This window comes from Maylandia zebra, linkage group LG15 (genome assembly GCF_041146795.1).
Source record: "Maylandia zebra isolate NMK-2024a linkage group LG15, Mzebra_GT3a, whole genome shotgun sequence".
Classification (NCBI taxonomy): domain Eukaryota; kingdom Metazoa; phylum Chordata; class Actinopteri; order Cichliformes; family Cichlidae; genus Maylandia; species Maylandia zebra.
Genome location: NC_135181.1, coordinates 7,776,087 through 7,790,879, shown reverse-complemented (window position 1 = coordinate 7,790,879; position 14,793 = coordinate 7,776,087). Strand labels below are relative to the sequence as shown.

Sequence of the window (14,793 nt, the reverse complement as noted above, 5' to 3'; positions counted from 1 at the left end):
TTACTGTACGAACAAAAGAAAAAGCCCGATCCAGCTACAGAAGATTGAAATGTGCGCCTGCACAAAGCCTGTTTGCAAAAACATAGAACGGATATGAATTTAAATGTGCATCAAGCGCTTTAACTCATGCACCCAGCGCATCCTTTTTGTGGCTGGTCACTTCAGTAGTTGTGTGTAATTCAGCTTAAGAGTGTTTCTTGATACCTGGATGAGTGAATTTGTTTGCATGTGTGTTATGAGAGGTGATTAGTGATCACTAAAGGCTTTTTCATTAGTCTATCCCTGGGCACTTGAAAACAAAAGCATAAATTACCTCCAGCAGATTACCCACTAATCTCCACCAGTGCTTTTTCTCCGTCTCGCTCTCTCACTCTCTCTTTTCCTCAAACTCATTAACATCCCTGCCTTTATGATCCCCTCTCTGGTGTGAAACCCAGTCAAACAATCAGTGATAAATTTGGCAGCACTCTAACCCATTCATCCTCCTCCCAGTTTCCTGGTCTACACCTTAAATACTGAAATCACAATTTCTCAATTTTTCCCCACAAGCATTTGGAGTACAGTTAATATTTTAGCTGATACAGGTAATAACAATGACTTAATTTAATCTTTAGAAACAGTAAGTAACAACCTGCCAACAAGGTGACTCACACAGGTCAGCATCAGGTTCCTCTCTAGAGAAATGAGTCCACCCACCCAGCAAATGCTTCTAAGAACGAAGCTGGTGTTTTAGCTCATTGTCTTCAAAGATCAGTAGAAAAATAATCTCAAAAACTCCCAATGGTTTAGTCAAAAAACAGTATCACACTATAAAATAAAAAGATTGTAATTAGCTTTAGTAACTAAGATACTAAAACAAGAGACGTGCTTGCCAGCTCGACTCTAAACTACCAGTTTAGCTGGAGGTTTAAATGAACCCTCTCTTGCATTCTGTTTATTCGGAAAACTGCCAGCATTTCTGGTCTGCCCTGACAATTATGTGTCCATCTGCTGTTTGATTAAACAAGCGGCAGTCTGACTGGCTGTGTACCTGCTGAAGTCAACTTTGGCCAGCAGCTCTCGTCTCTTCTTGTTCTCCCTCTCCTTCTTCATCTCCAGCTCCTGCTCATCTGAAAGGATGTCTTCATAAGGGAGGTCATCGAGGTCGACGTCGCCTGGCATGATGAACCTGGGAGACGGCAAAGAAATGACAGAAAAAAGAAGCGCGGATAAACAAAATGAGACAAGCAGAGTAAGTCTATGGTGAGTGAAGAGAAGAGGTTTTTATACCTGCCCCCATCTTCCCCTTTTCCTATGGCTATCAGGGCTTCAAGGTCGGTTCCCTTCAGGCCATACTGCAGCAGCTCTTTAGCTGCATCAACATTCTCTGGGACGCGCTCCACACACTCATGCAGCACCCATGAGCGCTTGCGGATCTTGCTCTAGGTGGGATGCAGGAAACAGAAGAAGATGGAGTGAGTTCAGAAGAAATGATGGGATAAAATACGATACAGAAATAGGATGAGAGGGTGAAAAAATTTGCTATAAATTGGCAAAAATGATGCGTGAAATAGAGTATGGGGACTTGTGCTGCACTGTGGGGCGATCGTGGCTGTGGGGCGATCGTGGCTCAAGAGTTGGGAGTTCGCCTTGTAATCGGAAGGTTGCCGGTTCGAGCCCCGGCTTGGACAGTCTCGGTCGTTGTGTCCTTGGGCAAGACACTTCACCCATTGCCTACTGTTGGTGGTCAGAGGGCCTGGTGGCACCAGTGTCCGGCAGCCTCGGCTCTGTCAGTGCGCCCCAGGGTGGCTGTGGCTACAATGTAGCTTGCCATCACCAGTGTGTGAATGTGTGTGTGAATGGGTGGATGACTGGATGTGTAAAGCGCTTTGGGGTCCTTAGGGACTAGTAAAGCGCTATATAAATACAGGCCATTTACCATTTAAGTGTGTGCCTCTCCCACGCATTCACATAAATGCACTGAATTTTTCCCCCCTTGCCAACCAACAAAATATACTGTGATTAACACCAGAAATTCTGATACAATCCTTCGTCTCTCCTCCTCATTTCCTCACACGTATGTGTCTCCTTTGACTGATGTCTTACCAGATAATCTTGTATCGAGGCTATGCTGACGGTACTCTTCCGCCACTGTCTCTGGTAGACGAGGTCAGAGTCCAAACTGTATGCCTGGGCAAGAGACAGGGCTTCACCATACTCCTCATTGTCAATCTACGAGATAAACAAAAACACAATATGAGCTCTTTAATTATGAATGTTTCTTCCAGACAGTGGAACAGACAGCACTAAAACAAATCCATATCATCAGGAAAGACAAGCATTTCAACAATGATTTAGTAGGGATGATGATGAGTGTTTGTGAAATAAAAGGAAATAATGAGAAGCTAGTCCTGGAATTGGCCAGGCAGCACCTCTGACTAAGAGGAACTATGTGTTTCTAATGTAAAATTTGAATAAAAGCACCCAAAAACAAAGATCAATTAGTTTCATTTTCTGCTATATTCAATCCTGATCCCAGGGGTATCGAAATGATTCATGCTGTGGGTTCCTAAATCAATGTAATTAAATAGAAAACATTAAAGTATATGTTTCTACAAAATACCACTGCAAAAAAAAAGAAAGGGAAAAAAGATAGAGGGAGCATTGTCCACAGACATATTTTCCATTACACTGAAGGACAAGGATGTCAAGGTATTGAATAAATCTATGCCTACACCGCAGCCTTTTTGTATGCACACAGAATACCCAAAGACCGAATAGGAACAGCTGGAACATGCAGATTTCAATCAGTGTAGCAATGCGCAATGTGACACAGACTGAATTGGGTTTGCTAAAGAGGGAGAAGGAGAATGTCTGAAGGGAATTTCATGTCTGGGGATATCTGAAGAAAAAAAAAAAATCAAATAGCCCGAGTTAGAAAACATAAAGGAGAAATCAGAAGCCGTTTAAAATGACACAAAGCATCAGCACCATCTTTCAAAAAAAAGAAAAAAAAAAAAGCCAAAATAGCTACACCACAATCACAACTGACCATCGGCACAGCGGATGCTTTAAAGTAGAGCCTGCCTGAGACAGGATTTTTAAAACTAATGCAGTATTTGGTGATCTAAATACTCCTTGATATTCAGATTTTTTTCCTTTCAGACTCCAAAAACATAAGCAGACGCTAACATTTGCTATGTGTCGTTACTTATTTTCTGTTTTACACTCACACACACTACCAGGCTGCTCAGATCACATGTTCATAACAGCCTCTGGTATTCTGCCCTCTGGTGGACAGACCTTGCAATGTCAACTCTCGTAGCATGGTTGAAGGGTGTTTCTCTTCCTTTTTAAAAATGTTATGCGTCTTCCTTTACAATGTCACTGCCAATAGATTGTCACACAGCTGATAATATGACCTTGCCAATAAATTCATCAGACATTAGCTTCTATTTTACAACACATGCTAGTAAGTATTTTAAAGTGAAGCTCTACCCTTATTTAGTTTTATTTAGCATGCTAAAGCATATTACTTACCATGCAGAGGCTAGCTAAAAATCATATTCAGATTATGATGATATTAATCTAAAGCAGTGAACAAGTCAGACAAACTGATTCTGTGGAACATTTCTGCTTCCACATTAATAAATTTTAACAGCACAATCACGTATTTTAACTGTAACGGTCTTATGAGTTTTTATGAAAATGGACACATGCTACTGTCCCGTTCTATTTATTGTTGATGTTGTCATTATTAATAATATTTTATTGGCCAGGAATAAATGTCAGCACATTATAATAATAAAAGATTTTTTTTATCATATCAATGTCTCACAAAATCTTTCAGCCCAATATCAAAAGGATATTTTTTTGCAAGCCCACTCAATTTGTGCTTAAGTGCATATGTGGCAGAACACTGGCTGACAGACACACTGAGTATCCATCTCTTTTTCTGTGTAGGAGTACAAAGCAACACATTATCCAGACTGTGGTTCCTGGAGGGCAATAAGAACCCCACACAGTTAAACCTCACGTAGGAGGACATCAAAAATGTTTCCTTCTCTCTCTGGATTCAGCTAATAAAACTGTTAGCAGCTCTGCCAGTATTCTACTCATACAATCAGGGTTACGCCAACAAATGGATCATCAAACTCTTAAACACATGAACAGGCTGACTTGAGGAAATAACCTGGAATCACTTGTTCGAGTCTATTCACAGTCAATTGCAGCACAGACCTTGGCTGAGGTGAATCTCTGGGGAGAGATCGGGTCATTCTGGTTTCTGCGACTGAGTGAAAGCGTCTGCGTGTGTGTGTCTGTGTGTGCGTAGCTATTGAAATATCAAATTAAACTAAGCATATATAAGACAATTAAAACGCATGTAAAAAAATAAATAAATACCATATCCATGCACACATTAAACTCAATCATACACATATAATAAATATTCACATATTTATTATACACATATATTTATTATATGTGTATGATTGTGTATGATGATTACTTATAGAGCTATATGTTGTACAAATTAAAACCAAACAAATAAAAAAATGTAAAAAAAATCAAACAGGAGAGCAGAAGCAGCAGCTGGGATGGTGCTGCTAGTACCAAGTGTTACAAAGAGATAATAATGATGTATTACTTTGTAACTCTCCACTGTTAGGATTGATGGTGATGACTAATGGCATCTAATGATGATGACAATGATGAAGAAGGCAGTGGATGATGGGTCATAAAAATGACTGATGAACCGTGCTCAAACTTGCGCCGGTTGAGAGCCGATACCACTCTCACTGGGCTTTATGATAAAGCATGTTGTTGTCTTTGCTGCAATTTGTAGCAACTAGCACCAACAGCCATATTTCTAATGCAGCAATTAGCATGTCAGAGAATCCCCTGTCTGAAAAATAGCGTTAAAGCAGGCTGAACATCTTGCTTGGTTTTCATTTCTCTTCAACGGCACTTTGGAGCCGATCCAACAAAACAATAGCACTTCACTGAGCTGGCACAGGATTTATTTAGTCAGAAACCAATTTTGCAGATCAGCCCGTTACAATTCAGTCAATGGCCAAATGGATTCAGATGACGTTCTTCAGATGCTGCTAAATTAAGTAGCAAAAAGAAATGAAGAGCTTCATGCTAAATGTGATATCCAACATTGGAAAAAAAAAAAGATTAACTGGCACAGCACTGAGGCACATATGACTCAGTATCAGTGTTAATATGATAAAGGCCTTACATAAAGGACTGTGTAATTAGAAATGGAGTATATTTGACATGTTAAGTAGGTAATATTAATTTCTTTCCCAGTATGAATTTATAAAACCACACAAGGCAGAGAACTGCACATCAGCACTGGAATTGTTGTTTAGATTGCTGAGGCTTCAAATCCAACACATGAAGGCACCTCAGCATGAGCACTGACGACAGCTCTTCACAACCTAAACACGTAAGCATTTTGTTGCGTGTGCTGCAATGAATAAGTAAACAGTAAGAGAAATCTGACTCTGTACTTTCACCAAAACTGTGCGACCTCACTCTGAGAACTCTCTGTTTAACACAGCTGCAACAGGAAATGTCAAACTTTGCCTTGTGTGTCTACAAACAGCACCTATTCCCTGAATGTTTAAAAAAAAAAAAAAAAAAAATAGCAAGTTCAGCTTTAAAGATGGTTCCCTTGACAATACCAAAGTTATTTGCATTTACTGTCGATATGAACTGAGTTACCACCATCCTAATTGCTGGCCGAGCACACAGCTGATGCACCAAAGGCAGATCATGCTAGAGAGTTTTCAACAGAGACATCTGGACAGTTCGACAACTAAAACTTTCAGCAGCCCTAAATGAGTGGCAGCAGCCACCTGGGTCAGTCTGCACCGATGACTGCAACTCATGTGTGATGTGCCTCTTTGCAATAGTGGATTCAACTCAGCTGGTTGTCTACTGGTTATTTTCCTATATAAAAGCATGGTTGCCAAGCACCTATGTCATTTTGCAAGTAAATCACTGTTCTGCAGCAAGTACGTCACTATTTGTGGAGGAATTTCTGAATTTCTATTTGAAATCAACGAGGCTTTGACTGGATTCTGAATGCAAGTTGTAAATGTAGATGGCCACAGATTTGGGATTTTGTGGATTTAGTTAGTTGAGTTAATCACCATATTATCACAAATATCATAACAATTCTTATGGTTAAATTATTAACTTTTTTTTTTTTTTTTTCGAGGAAGTCCCAAAATGTCTTTACCAAAATAGAGCTGGCAGCCATACAGACCCACAACATGCAACAAATGCAAGTGAAACATAAAGTAAAATACACAATAAATGTCATGAAATCCATCCCTGCACATAAGTTTGTCTAAGTTTAGATATTTCTCTAAATATTCCTTGTCTGAGGTGCACAGTAAGAGAATGCAATCCACAGACCTGTCAAAACCAAGGCACACTGGAAAGCAACAGTTTAGAGAGGCGTAGGTGGCAACTACCAGAGCTGAGACATAAGCATGCATAGGCGAGCTGGAAATTGACCATATTTTTTATACGCATGATGTGCAGTAGTGAAAAGGAAAATCTGAAGTTGTAATCACGCATAGAGATGCATGGTAAACTGAATCAAAGATCCCTAATCTGCAGGAGGATTCATGCAGGGGATCGGCAACAGATCAGTCGGGGGAACATCAAAGCCAGGATTCACTGTTTAGTGATGAACATACAATAAATGGCTCCAGAAAATTGAATGGAAATTCATCTTTTTCAACAGGCTTCATCACAAGCTTTTCAGTGATAGCCATTTACTAGAGGGGCTGGATTTATTCTGCAGCCATACAAAGGTCTCATGATCCACCACTTTCACAATTCAAAGTGAAACATTCAGAGAGATTCAGGCTTCAGAGGAAGTCTTTGAAATTCAAGAGACAAACCCCACGTAACTTATATCTGCTACCCACTTATTAAATTTAGCTCTCACCCTGCTGACTAAATAGCAGGGTATCCTCACTGTGGGGCACAATGTGAGCTTTTACCTGTTCAATAAAATTATTGCCTTTAGAGTGACACCCACAAACGTATTTTGTGGGTGGGAGAAAAGAGTTCGTTTTCTCATCAGACTGCATTTATTTACAAGCCGTGTTAGCCTCCTACCTTCCTCTGGTACAGTTCTTCCGGAGTGGTTGACCTCAGGCTGACCAGACGGTAGTTCTTAATAACTGTGCGAGGGCGTTTCCGTGGTGGAGCGAACCGTTCCATCTCTGTCACGTAATACAGGCCCTGCTTGATGTAGCCAAAGTAGCGGGCTTTGGCTGAGGACTCTTCGTCTGAATCAGATTCTCCACCATCATCTCCCTCCTCATCTTCGCTGGCTCCCCCACTGAGGCTGCTCTCCAGGCGCCCACGCTTCTGGGCCAGCTTCACCTCACACTGATAAACAAACACAAGACAAATTGAAATGAGGGTGGAAGCGCAAGACTTTGAATGACACTGCCAATACATGGCTTAAAAGTGATCATAAAGCCACAGTTGTCTTTTCCCATAAAATACATCTGTTTCATTGGCCGAGATCATAAGATGAGGGCTGTGAAACAGAAGACGACGCATTTCCAACTGACTGAGCCTCAGATTTACAGTCTTTTGCCCAGAGTGACTTTCTGATGCTGCATATGGACACGTCGGTGCCAGCATTCAATGGCGGATGATAAATGAAGCACCCAGCACAGTTTACATCTAGCTGTGTTTAAGTTGGTAAGGACACTTAATTTAACGCCCTCATGCTAGCTCAGCAGGCTGTCTTAACACAAAACAGCAGCAAGGTCAAGCTGCTCAATAGAAAAATCTAAATCCTAGCTGTCCAAAGTGATTTCTCTCACTTGTCTTAACCTGATCTGTAGGTCTGTGATTGCCTCAGTTGGGAGCCCATTTTAAAACTGCGCACTGTGGCAAATACTCAGATTTTGGAGCAATGCCCCTCTGGATTTTCACTCATAAAAATGTGACACGTTTAGCACCTGTATAACAGCTGTGCGCAGCAATCATCATAAAATAGAAACAGGGAAAATACTCCACATCTGTGGAGACATACGCACAACCCCATGTTCAGGGCATTATCAATGCACACGCTGCTGTAAGATACAACAAGAGATGCCCATCCCCCGTCCCCACACACTCTGCACTGAGACAGGGTGATGAAACCTTTCCTCAGAGTTAGCAGCTAAAGAAATTGCTCGCTTTTTATTGTGCTCTACGCAATCAGATTTCAAAAATTTTTTCAAAAAAAGCACACTACTTTAAGCAAAGAGCAGGGTGATGTGATATCATGGTCTTTGTCTGAGGATGAAGATGCAGGAAATCATTTTTCATCCCTTTACCACTACAGATACACAATTACACATTGTCACACACAATGACACTAGAAAACTGGAAATACCTGCAGGGATATAAGGATGTAGTTTTTTAGCAGAAAAAAAATGAATCACACACAATCACCTCAGCTGTCAGAGGACCTGAGCACACACTTGTGTTAGCAGGTGTACCTTTTATTAAAAATGTGCAGTCACGCCCATTTTACACTTTTCTTTAATTTTAATGAAATAAGTGATGTCCTCATGACAAACATGTGGCCCATATAGTCTCTTTCATTGTTCCAGACCACTGCCTGTTCAGATAGGCTTCAGGCCTGTGCCACACTGAACTCAATAAGCAGTGTAGAAAACTGATAAAAGAGATGAAGAACTGTCCTCTATTCTCCCATGTGCCTTTTAAAGCCCTGAAGTCCAAAATCTATCATCTAACAACTGCAAAAGGATGCTTTCATGAGGCCTGCACCATTGTACAAACTCTGTTTGCTTAACCACGTGAACACCTCTATCTTTACATGTTTTTCTTCTTTCTTTTTTTTACCTCCAAGCTGAGGAAGCCCCCATCATGTGCAGCAGTGACTCGAGGTGAGGGCTCAAACCATTCACAGGATTTCCCCAGAAGGTTGCGCAATGTCCTGACAGAGGAGACGGTGACAGAGCCAGAGCAGCGGGCCAAAATCAGCACGTTGTCACTCCACCAGCTCACATCTACCAGCGGATAGAACTGCTCCTTATCTGCGACAGCGAGACATAAGGGTAGTGTTAAAGATGTGACTGTCTACCAGAGGAAGCTGACCTAAACGGAACAGAAAAGATGGTTCCCCTACTTATAATAAAAGTTTGTCTGCGCGTGCGTTGTATAGCTTTTGTCATCAGTGGCCCCACTTTCTGGGATCACAGTGTTTCTGAATTACTTTCCTCCTCTAAGATATATTTACACATGTGGACATGTGACATCATTTGTCATTCTTGAGATGAAGTATCACACAGATTATTGCTTACAGAAGCTGTCACAGCTGTCATCACTACTGGCCCAAAACTGTCAAAGCTGCACAAACAGAACACACACACACACACACACACACACACAAGCACAGAAACGCACCCATACACAGCCATGGGCAGCCTTTGCTATCCTTGGCACACACTATATGGTTGTATGTTTAATAACTGTATAATTCGGTGAATAAGGCACGTCAAAGATCATTAAATTGTATCCAGGCTGGACTGCTATGTCAGCAGCCAACTAGGCTGTCTTTCGCCCTTCGGGCCAAACTACCTTTTATTTTCTTCCTTCTCTCCAGCGATGTCTTCCACTCTGGGTTGATCTCCTCAAATCCTGGCTGCGGGGAGGAACGAAGGAATGAAGAAGGGAGGAAAAGAAGAAGAGAGAGCGATGGGAGAAGAAATTAATCGGCTAACCCTGTTTACACTTTTAACACACACACAGACAGAAGCTGTGCCAGCAATGAAGCAGAACATGCTTACACGCCGCATAAATCCGCAAAGCATTCTGAAAATATAAGTTCTCCATTTGCCATGTCACTTTCTGCCTGACGGAAGCGCACACACATTCACGCAATCTTTCCCACCACACACCTTGGCCAGAAAGAGATTACATTAATACAGTAAGCCAAGCATCTAATGTACAAAATATTCCCACGGCACACAAATGGAAGTGCACACAGGTTTACTCTACTTAAGCAAAATCATGGATGCTTTAAATCACAAGTAAGTCAGAGGCATACCTGCAGGTCCTGACTCCATGTTGCCCTCTGTTTAAGGGACGGGATGTCCCAGAGAGACAGACGACCAGAGAAGTGGATGACAGCCAGCAGGGTGCCGTCAGGGCTCAGGCTCATGCGAAACACACCGTCCTGACCAATGATGACACACACATCATGTTAAAGAGAATATTCACCAGCTTCCACAACTTGAGCTTAATTCTCCATCAGGCACACAGAGGAGGGCAGCCCTACCTTTTCGTCTCCTTGTCTGGAAAAGAGTCTAAAACTGGGAATCCTGAAGAAACCTCTTTTCTGATTCTAACACAAACAGAATATGTAATGTGTTACATACTGCATAAATATATCTATTTTTTTGCATAAACACGTGTGTGCATGTGTGACTTCTTGCCATGCTGACATCGTCCTCATAGCTGGTGACCTGCTTGTAGTGTGGTGAGCCAGAAAGAGCCCTCCAGGCTGTGATGCCACAGCAAGAGGCCTTGGATGCACTGTCATCGCCTGATTCACAGCCGCCTACAAGCAGCAATCTGAAAAACAGGAACACACACATTTGTGGATACCACCTTCGCGACTGTGCCCCAAAAGTTCAAATTAAACTGCATATCAAGGATTTAAAGTTAAAATTGTCACTGTGAAGCTATCCTCAGCCTGGGTCAAAGCCAAGGGATCAGTGAAAATTCACAGTATAAAAGCACCATTTAGCAAACCGGGGGATATCAGTTTTATTTATCGGATAAAAGTCCGACTGGAATCAGTGGGTCAGTAGTTAAGACAAGCAGCACCACAGTGATAGAGGCTCTCTCTTTGCAGTGAGAAGAGCCCGATACAATACTGATCAGGAACTCAGAGATAGGCGTGAATGGTGGACTGCTGTTCAGCTCAACACTGCCCCCTGGTGCACAGAAATAGACTGTTTTGCTGGAGCTGAGATCTCACAGATGAGTCTGCAAACTGGCAGATGAGAGATGAGATGAGATAGCCTTTATTTGTCAGTTGCAGGTCTTTTGCCCACAACCGAGATGACAGACCTTGCCGACCGTACATACAATACACAAACATCACATTGGGGAGACAGGTCAGGCTAGGTAGCGAGGAAAAAAAACATCGAAATGTGTAACACAAAAGGATAATACAGGAATGCACAGATATCAACACACCATAGCACAATAAACACAGACAAGCAACATGGGAAAGTGTTCCAGTGTGTACATCTGATCTGGGACCGCTGCAATCTTTCGACTGCGCCTCCAGCTGACCCGATGTCCACATCAGAGGGGAGGTAAGCGTTGGAGGTGGCGTTGGATCCGGGGTAGGGAGGGTGATGCGTCAGTGAGTGCTTATCAGTATATGCATGTGTGTGCGTGTCCATAGTTCAGCTGAGGACAGGACAGAGTGTGCAAAACCTCCAATATGATTTCCTTCTATACTCTGATTTCTTGTTTCATGAAAAAGGATTCAGCCAGACTCTTGTCCCTCTGATGCACATTCTCTGATACTACTCACTCAAAGGTGGGCATGCATTACAAAATAAATTATGCACCATTTTCATAATTACACTCAGTTTTTGAAATATTTTCTCTTTTACCCAGTTTATCACCTTTTTCTCCTTCTTCCCTTCCTTATCTATCAAATTCTCTCTGATGCTAACCCAGTTCCCGCATGGGAATTATTAAAGTTTTATCGCATCTATCAATTGGCAAAACACTAGACAGTAGCTGCCAAAATCCATTAAGCTGCCAAACTAAATCTGGTTTGTGCAGAATGGGTGCCATTGTGAGAACAGTAAGGTCACGGATATAAGCCAGACTTTTTTAATTCTAGCTGTGTAAAAGGCCACATTTGCTCGGCTGCCACAGGAAATTCCTGCAGGTACTACATTAAAGTAATTGGTTAATTTATCCCTGAGCAACCCCTTGGACCTATTCCATAGAGCAGCGGTCTCCAACCATTTTTGCGCCACGGACCAGTTTATGCCCGACAATATTTTCACGGACTGGCCTTTAAGGTGTCGCGGATAAATACAACAAAATAAACTAGTACCGGTACCGAAATAAAAGAAGAATTATTCATAACACACGTGAAAAGACCCAGGAAAACAGAGTTAACGATAAAAACGATAACAAAATAACGCTGAAAACCGATAAAAACCCTGAAAACCATACATTTCACACCTGAGCCTCAACTCTCGCGGCCCGGTACCAAACGACTCACGGACCGGTACCGCTCCGAGGCCCGGGGGTTGGGGACCGCTGCCATAGAGTAACATATTCTGCCTGTGCAGAATATACATATATGAATGTGTGTTTCTGTACAAGAATGTTTTATTTATTGGACTTCCCAAGTGATAATCTATTTTATACATTCTATCATATATCTTTCTGCAAAGCAACCTTTAGCAAAATAAAGGTTTGTTTAATGCAGTAAACACATCCAGCTCACTGATCAATATAATACATATTTAGGAGCATATTGACGACGGCCCAAGATATCAAATGATGAAAGGCTTTGAAATCATTCTGCATCGCATGGTCGGCAGTGGGTTTCAACATAAAAATTGATTCAAGGGATTTATGAGGATGTCTGTAGATGTCTGAATATAAAGCTATGAAAAACACTCTTGATGAAACGCGGCTCTAATGGAAGTGGGCTTGAATGGCAGAGGCCACAAGAAGAATAAAATGTCTAAGGGTGTCAAGTCGAGGCTATGGGCAATAATTAGGGTGCCAATGATAAATTAAAAGCTCAAAGCTTTTCTTTTTTCTTTATCAAAATACTTATTATTTCAACTTTATTCAACAGGATATCTGGGCTGACGGGGTGTTGGCAGCATTTAACATACCGGTGGCCAGGGTGGTAAATAGCTGAGGTGATCCCGTGGGAGTAATGGGAGGAAAAACTGAAGCTGTGGTTCTCCTGAAAGTTCTGATTGGTTCCCATGCTGAAACAGAGAGGGTGACACAGAGCGACAGAGATGATATTAAAATAGCAAGTTGCCTATAATTGAACTCTGGCATATAAACAATCAAAACACCAGTGTTCATGTGGAAAGTGTTAATGATGCGACAAAGCTGTTTTGAGGAAGATGACAGAGCAATTTCTCTCCCAGCTGCAATTAAAATGAGACATGGCAAAATAAATAATCAAATTTAAGTGGGCAATCTAAATTAGATTGGTGCTAGAGGGGATGACGTGTAATTTGTGTTTAGATATCTCGCTGGGGAAATGTTTCCTCTCAGTGTACATTGTATGGAGAGAAAGAGACTATGAAAGGTAGGAAGGGAAAGAAAGGGAGAACGAGGGAAATAGCCGAGGGATGTGCACAATTCCTAGACTTTGGCTTCCTCTACATATGCACGTCTTCGTACCACAGTAAAGCATGCATGTGAAGATATACATGTATGCAAAAAAGCACAACTTGCATAAACCTAAACCTAACATAAACCCATGTCTGCATCTGAAAATTTGATGATTTCACTATTTAATAAGGGACTTGGTTTTTAATGTTGTCCCCATAAGGAAGACACATCCCTATATTGTGATGATGAAAACAAATAAGGTCCCCACAACATCAGTAATACTTGAACCAATCACACACACACGCAGAAAAGAAATGCTGGCACAGTGTAAGAGGGTGAGAGAGGTGACTTATTGTCAAACCTCAGCTATAATTCTGAAATTCTAATTTAAACTGTTTGAGCGACAATATTGGAATGCAGTCATATGAAGAGGAAGAGTGAGTATAAGCTTAAAAACACTTTCAGAGGAAATCTGGTGCAAATGTCTCCCACATCTTAATTACCTCCCTTCTCTCCTTCTCTAGCTCTCTCTCTCTCACACACACACACACACACACACACACACACACACACACACACACAGACTAACAGTTTGGATGTTTCAAAAGCATCCAACACCATTTATCCGCCTCTAATAGAAAAATAAATCAGCTTTCCCCTCGTCTTATTAGCAAACGCCGCTATGCACGCTCAAAGCCGTCTTATCAAGATTCAACACACATTAAAACTTTCACCCTATGCCTTGGAGAGCCAGCAAAATAACAAACAAGATCGGGGGGGGGGACCCTGAAATAATGCAACAGTGATAATGTTAAAAGGAAGGCGTGCACAGCTATTAGGAAAGCACATAGCTATTAGAATGTCATTAATCAAGTATTCAAAATGCCCATTTGCATGAGGAGTGGCAAGAAAAGGGAAATGGTATTAAAATGTTCAAGTATAGTATAGTATTAAGACACACCACAAAAAGCTTTAAACAAAAAAAGTGATAAGAATGAATAAATGCTAGAATGCATGCATTTAGATCATATAGTAACAAAGCAGAAAAGGTCTCCTCGTCTAAGAGAGTTGTTAGCTTGAAAAAATGCAATGAAATTAGATAGCAATAAACAATAAGCAGGCACTTGAAACTGGAAATGCACCAACATCTCTAATTGGGAGGTGTTAATGATAACTGACAATTATCTGTTTGCTGTGAATGATCTTGATCACATCAATTTGCAATTATCATTCAGCACACTGTGTGGTTCTAAAGTGTAAAGCTGTGGCAGCGCAGTGAAGAAAAGGCTCATTTATGCAGGTTTATTGTGTTGTGACTGTTCAACAACAGACTCTCTAACTGACATATTGCACATATGGTTATAAGCATCATCATCACTCTGAAACGGTGACCTGGCCTAATGCTAAATTACA

The 14,793-nt window shown here is 41.4% G+C and overlaps 1 protein-coding gene across 2 annotated transcripts in view; it reads right to left on the bottom strand.

The window, feature by feature from the left end:
- nbas (NBAS subunit of NRZ tethering complex) overlaps positions 1-14,793 on the bottom strand; it is a 176,526-nt gene that overhangs the window by 147,156 nt on the left and 14,577 nt on the right. For both annotated transcript variants that reach the window (XR_013093106.1, XM_004541960.6), the window contains exons 9-18: positions 12,924-13,022; positions 10,473-10,611; positions 10,316-10,381; positions 10,085-10,213; positions 9,616-9,679; positions 8,878-9,071; positions 7,126-7,401; positions 2,086-2,211; positions 1,270-1,421; positions 1,031-1,168 (exon numbers count right to left, since the gene is read on the bottom strand). Coding sequence is in view for 1 of the 2 variants with exons in the window: in XM_004541960.6 (XP_004542017.3) it covers positions 1,031-1,168; positions 1,270-1,421; positions 2,086-2,211; positions 7,126-7,401; positions 8,878-9,071; positions 9,616-9,679; positions 10,085-10,213; positions 10,316-10,381; positions 10,473-10,611; positions 12,924-13,022 (1,383 nt within the window). In the remaining variant the exon portion in view is untranslated. The remainder of the gene's footprint in view (positions 1-1,030; positions 1,169-1,269; positions 1,422-2,085; positions 2,212-7,125; positions 7,402-8,877; positions 9,072-9,615; positions 9,680-10,084; positions 10,214-10,315; positions 10,382-10,472; positions 10,612-12,923; positions 13,023-14,793) is intronic.